This window comes from Cibotium barometz, chromosome 64 (assembly GCF_041138505.1).
Source record: "Cibotium barometz isolate CiBa-2024 chromosome 64, ASM4113850v1, whole genome shotgun sequence".
Classification (NCBI taxonomy): Eukaryota; Viridiplantae; Streptophyta; class Polypodiopsida; order Cyatheales; family Cibotiaceae; genus Cibotium; species Cibotium barometz.
Window position 1 is genome coordinate 16,541,200 of NC_141109.1, and position 6,328 is coordinate 16,547,527.

A 6,328-nucleotide genomic window follows, 5' to 3' on the forward strand; every position below is an offset into this window, starting at 1 on the left:
CTACTCTTCAGTAATCCACTTGGAGAGGTGGCTGGAAATTTTGTTGGCAACAGCTTTGGCAAAAATCTTGTAGCAAGTGTTCAGCATAGTAAGTGGCCTCCAGTTTCCCAGCTCATCCTTTGGACCTCTTTTATGAATCAGCTTAATAACTCTTGTGTTTATAAGGTTAGGAAGTGCCTTGTACTTCACAGATTCTTCCCACACTTTCAGCAGGCAGGGAGTTAACTCCTCTTTATACACCTGGAAAAATTCAGCAGGTAGTCCATCCAAGCCGGGGTTTTTATTGTTGGGCTTCAACTGTTCAATAGCTGCATACAGGTCAGCTTGACTAATCGGAGAATCAATCAGGGGGGACAGCCTCAGCTGGGATGACTTTATTCCTAACCTCCCATATTAGATCCCTATTGGCTCTTACTTCTGCTGTAACTTCTTCTTTTGGGCTAAAGAGAGCTTCAAAGTGTTTTTTCACAAACTCCAAATTGTGGGTGTCTGATTCAACTGGACCATTTTCAGTCAACAATCTTGGCATGAGTTCCTTGACATTCTTCTTCCTCAAGAGTTTGAACATCTCCTTTGAGGGCCTGTCTACTTTCCCAGCCCACCACTCTTTAAAAAAGAGAGTTGAGTGCTGGAGGGCCAACTCTTCTTCCACTCTTTACTAGAAAGTCTGTGACTAGAATGAGAGGAAAAGAAAGAGCAAATCTACTCAGAATTGTGCAGGCTGGAGTCTGGCCATTCTACTTCTTTGGAGTCTGGCCATTCTACTTCTTTGGATATTCAAAATCAGATTCTGGTCCTTAGAAGTCAAAAGCAGCCTTGATTGGTAGTTGCTTCACTTCTGGTTGCATTTACAGCCTCTGAAACAAGGCGCAGAGAGGTTCCTGAGAACGGTCAGTGTGGAGTGTGGTCCGTGGAGTTAGGATGGTTTCTGTAGGGCTCGGGAGTCGGTTAGTGCCATTGGCTTCGCATCTGTGGATGGTTTTCCCTCGTTTTCAACCTGTGGCCAACAGGATCGACAGAAACGCTCGTTGATTTCTAGGAGGAAAGAGCCACTGACCCACCACCTGACCCACCACCAGTACCACGGGTGGCCACCCCACGAGAACAGGCCCAGCGATGTTCTAATATTTAAAACTCTATATTATATAATAAAAACCTAAGGGAGAGTGGTATTCGTGCTCCTGGTGGTGGTGTGTTAACTGATCGTCCTAATGGCCTGGGTTATGCGTGGATGTGGGAGTGCTACTGTGAATTTTCACATGGTATCAGAGCTCAGGCTTGTGGTCTTGGCACTACGGTATCAGAGCTCGGGCTTGTGGTCTGTGTAGCAGCGGGCTTGTGGTCTTGGCGCTGCTATTTTCAGGTGGCTCTAATGGAGGAGGTGTTGAGGTAATTCGAGCATGAAATGATTGGAAGATATGTTAGATTAATATCCCATTGAAGAAACATAGGAAGTCGAAGAGCCATATATAAGCTAGAGTTATACCCCCGATTGGTATTTTTGGAGGGAAGCACACTAGGAGGTGGGAGCGCGATGGGGGATTTTCTGTAGTGCCGAAAGGGGGGTGGTGTTCATGCTCATAGTGGGGTCGTCACCTGGTAGTGCATTGCCTAGTGGTCGTAATAGCCTAGGTTGTCCTTGGATGTAGCGACGCTACTAATTCCCATAGGGTCACCCGAGACCTCTTCAGCTTTATAGTTTAAAAGATACCTTTGAAAAATCGACACTCATATCAAATTAGAAAAAAACTTGAGTGTAATATTATAAACACTTGAAACACAATATCATAAGTTAATAAATCTAACTCACTACTAAAGTAATATTACCTAGGATTTTTAATTAAGTCCATTATGTATCAATACGAGTCTCCTATAGTTCACTGGTCCCTAGAAGGTTGTCCATTATGTATTAATACTAGTTTTCTATAGTTCCCTAGAAGGTTTTTCTTCAAGAGTTTATTATGTACAAGCATGGTGTGATGAGGTGAGACTTTCCATGAGTTCTCATTGGAATGTAAAAGCACTTGAATATAATGGTTTGCAATAGCACTCTATTTCTTCTTGAAGTCTTGAGATAACTTGTTGTCAAGCAAACCGACCATTTTTTATGTCGACTAAGTAGAGCCAAGAATGAGCACATGCATTGCATAAAAGTTGTAACTCCTAAAGTGCGAACAACACCCAAGCAAACCGACCATTTTTTATGTCAACTAAATAGAGCCAAGAATGAGCACATGCATTGCATAGAAGTTGTAACTCCTAACGTGCGAACAACACCCAAGCACCTATTGCCTCATTGCAACAGAACTTCTCATGTGAAGTGTGTGGAAGATTTTAAAAAAAGATACCTTATAAGTACACATAGTTTTGAAATGAAATGCTAGCTCCATTTCTAATTAAAGTCAAAGACATTGAAGCCCAAAAAAAATTGCATCTCCTAGAATTCTAAATCTAGAGACCATCCCTTATATTAATTATGCAACATTTTACGTCATGCTCTTGGGGTATAATAAAGGTTGATGTGATGCATGAAGAAAATTTTGCGTTCTTTTCTTACTATAAACATGAGAAGTACAAAGATGTGTTTCATCAACTTATATGTTTAAGCCTACAATGTATCATGGAAAGTTCATAATAGCAAATACTTTGATAGATAATTAAGCATACTAAGATTATAGCAATGACTATTAGCTTGGGCATGCCTTAAAACTTTCATGTGTGCAACATTGAAAACTCCAAGTATTCACCTCTAAGCTTGTTCTGCATGATTTTACAACAACCTACTCTTGTGTATCAAGATGTCGATGCAAAACCATATTTGGTAAGTACTTTTTAGTTCAATATGAGTAAGTGATAAAAGATTACAAGGTGTCCTATTTAGAAGCCCAGAAATTCGGTCCCACCTCTCATTGTCCCACACAAAAGATGATTGATCCCATCTAATATGTTGTCCCAGTTGCTAAATAATAAAGAGCTCTACTAGTGCTATAGGTGGGAGGGGGGGAGGGGAGAATTATGGATGCAAATATGAGAAGAGTATGGGGATGCTAGGTTCCCTTTTTTTTTGTTGAGAATTGAACTGTTCCTTTGGTATGTGTAAAAGGATGATTGTTTTACATGTAGATGGATAGCATACTAATATAAATATGACTATATTTCCCCAAAACAAAGATTATAAGGTGTCCATGCAACTAGAACGTGAGTATGTCACACTTTGTACTACGGATATAAGCTTACAAAGGGAATCTAGGCTTTTGGATGGCCCGACGTTCAAGAGCGTCACGAGCTTGCAGCTTCAAGAGCTTGCGAGTTATAATGTTTGTACCCTTTCTTATTGGGTCATATCGTGCTATACAACATCTCTACGATGCTATGTAAAGAGAGGCCATAATACATGCCATCATACGACTGGTGCTATGCTTACGTCATGCTCAAATGGATGCTCTCTCTATGTTTTCTTGGCTATCATGGGCACCCAACATCAAGTATGCCTATAAATACTCGAGGGAGGGGCAGCTTGTGTTCTCTGAGATTCGTAGCCATGGCTTCGTTAGCTTCAGCTCACGCATTCACCTTGCATTCATCCAGCCAGTCTCGCCTTTGTGTGGGTGAGTCGCCGTTTCTCAAGGTGCGTTGCCCTTTTAGGGGGGTCCGTGATAGTGCCGGCGTAGGCTCGAGAACGCGTTTAATATGGAGAGCAGAAGGGTATAAGGAATCTGAGGTTGACAAGGGTAGTAGAGTTGATGTGAGAGATGGACGTAGGGAGGATGGATCACTTAATCTGGAGAGACGAGAGTTGCTAGCTGCATCAGTAGCGGGTGTGTCGACGTTGCTGAGTTACCCAGCAGTGGGAGTGCCGGTGACGCCGCCGGATCTCGCGAAATGTGAGCCGGCGACGGTGAGCACAACGAGCGGAACGACCGTGACGTGCTGCTTGCCGGAGTCGGCGAGTGCGCCGAAGGTGTTCACGCCGAGTCCGGGCTCGGTGCTCAAGGTAAGGAAACCGGCGAACAAGGTGGACGCTGCCTATATTGCGAAATACAACAAGGCTTATGAGCTGATGAGAGCGTTGCCGGATACTGATCCGCGCAGCTTCAAGCAGCAGGCCGACGTGCACTGCGCGTTTTGCAATGGGGCGTATCCGTCCCCGCAGAACAGCAGCGCCGAGCTCCAAATACACTTCTCCTACACCTTCTTCCCGTGGCATCGCTACTACCTCTACTTCCACGAGAAGATTCTAGCCAGCCTCATCAATGACCCGTCCTTTGCCCTCCCTTTCTGGAACTGGGACGACCAGAAGTTTGGCGGTAACGTCATGCCTGCACTGTTCACCCAAGCCCAGACCTATCCTGCCCTCTACGACGAGAAGCGCAACCAGAACCACTTGCCCCCCTCCATCAACACCCTCAGCGTCTCCGACACCTCTGCTAACCTCACCGACAGCCAAATCATCGCCGACAATCTCAGTGTCATGTACCAGTCCACCGTCAAACCCACCACCGCCACCCTCTTCATGGGAGCAGCCCCCCTCTTCGGGTAAGCAATCAGCGCCTTGTTAATTAGCCGCTAGACATGAAGTAAACCTACCAATCATAGACTGTAGTAGCCTGGAAACAGTACTCCAGGTGATGCTCGTCGTCTGCTAAAAGTGCAGGACTAGCTGTAGCCGGGGCCTAAAATTAGAATCATGACGGGCAACTTCTATTCTGCTGGGAGGGACCCCTTGTTCTATAGCCATCATGCAAATGTTGATCGGATGTGGACCGTGTGGGATGCACTGCCGAATCGTCGCAAAGATCTTTACACAGACTCCGACTTCCTCAACTCCTCATTTGTGTTTTACAATGAGAAGTCAGAGCTGGTGCAAGTGTATGTGAAAGACTGCCTGGATACTAAAAAGCAGCTAGGGGTCACTTATGAGGAAGCCCCAGGCGACAAGCTTTGGCTCAAGCTTGAGCCCAAGCCCCTCCTTAAGGTGAAAGGGGTTGTTCCAAAAGGCAAGGACAAGCTTGCTGAAGTGGGGTCTGCTGCCGAAGGTAAAAAAGCTCAAGATCTCACTACCACGCTCTCCTCCCTCGTAACACGCCCTACTAATCTAGCAGAGTATGCTAAATCCAAGGGGCTTAGTGAGTCCGAAGTGGAAGAGGTGCTGGTTCTGCAAGACGTGCAGGTGCCCAAGACCTCAGCAACCCACTTGGCAGTTTTCATTAACCTGCCGGATGCAGACTCTACAACTTCTCTGGATTGTGCTGAGTATGTGGGCTCTTATGCGAATGTGCCCCACATCGGGATGGACATGTCGAAGAGCAGAATCAATGTGAAGTTCAGCATCAGCGACAACATCACGAAGCTTGGCATCGAAGATCAGGAGAAGATAACTGTCACCGTCGTAGTGAAAGTGTCAGCTACCAGCGCCACTCCCGTGACCATAGCAGGTTTTAAGATCGTATATGTTTAGAGCTCGGCCTACCTACAGCGTTGTGCTGTGAATGTCTTGGGAAGAGGCAGTGCTTACGGATCTTGAGTATGCTTTATATTGTACGCTTTTGTTTTCCTTGTGGTCCTCGATTGGTGACATGGTAAGGATATTGCCGGATATTAAACTTGGCTGATGGGCCATGTTGCCGATCACTAAATAATTACAGTATAATTACTCTTTGACACATAGTATATAGATTATGTTTTGAGTGAACGTGGTTTCCTAGCATGCTTGAAAATCCAAATGAGGTTCCCATTCCTTCCACTTGCATGAGTTATTTTGACTAGATTCACATTTTTTTGTAAGGACGAAAATAAAATTAAAAGGGATAAGAAAATGAACAAGAGAATTAATTCAATGCAATTTTAATATAGAGACTATGGTGTGTATAGAATCTTTATCAATACTAGTCCCCCAACCCATCCTCGGGACGGGAGTGGTTTGGATACCATAGAGTAGGCCTTAAATTTGAAGACCATTTTGGCAATGATGGACGGCTATGAAGAAAGCATCAAAATTGGCATACTTGTATATCAAGGCACTATGCTTTGCATATATATCCACAAAGGGAGATCCTCAAGCACTTCGTTTTCTTTGAACAAAGCACCATTGAACTTGGCATATACATAGACACATCAAGTTTGATGGGTGCTTGGCATACATAGACACATGGAGAGAGATGTGTCCTCTTTTATATATAGTAAGAAGTGGCATGAACCATCTCTGATAGGAAGTAGCCATCTAATGAAACATAAAATTAAAAATAGACTCCTAAGCTTCCACACTAAATCCATTTAAATATAACCTCGTAAGGATTTATCCTAAGTAATTGAGTAAACAAAATCTCAC

At 44.2% G+C, this 6,328-nt stretch overlaps 2 protein-coding genes across 2 annotated transcripts; both read left to right on the top strand.

Moving 5' to 3' along the window:
• Nucleotides 1-3,541: 3,541 nt before the first annotated feature.
• LOC147603378 (polyphenol oxidase, chloroplastic-like) lies at nucleotides 3,542-4,540 on the top strand. Its single transcript, XM_086796949.1, has one exon. It carries the CDS (start codon nucleotides 3,542-3,544, stop codon nucleotides 4,538-4,540), a length of 999 nt encoding a protein of 332 aa, XP_086653075.1.
• A 147-nt stretch (nucleotides 4,541-4,687) lies between these two features.
• Nucleotides 4,688-5,458, top strand: LOC147603379 (polyphenol oxidase latent form, chloroplastic-like). The gene has a single exon (XM_086796950.1). The coding sequence runs from the start codon at nucleotides 4,688-4,690 to the stop codon at nucleotides 5,456-5,458; it is 771 nt and encodes a 256-aa protein (XP_086653076.1).
• The last annotated feature ends 870 nt before the right edge of the window (nucleotides 5,459-6,328 follow it).

Excerpts from the sequence above, each read along its gene's own strand:
- LOC147603379 (XM_086796950.1), top strand. The coding sequence starts at position 4,688 with ATGACGGGCAACTTCTATTCTGCTGGGAGGGACCCCTTGTTCTATAGC.
- LOC147603378 (XM_086796949.1), top strand. The coding sequence starts at position 3,542 with ATGGCTTCGTTAGCTTCAGCTCACGCATTCACCTTGCATTCATCCAGC.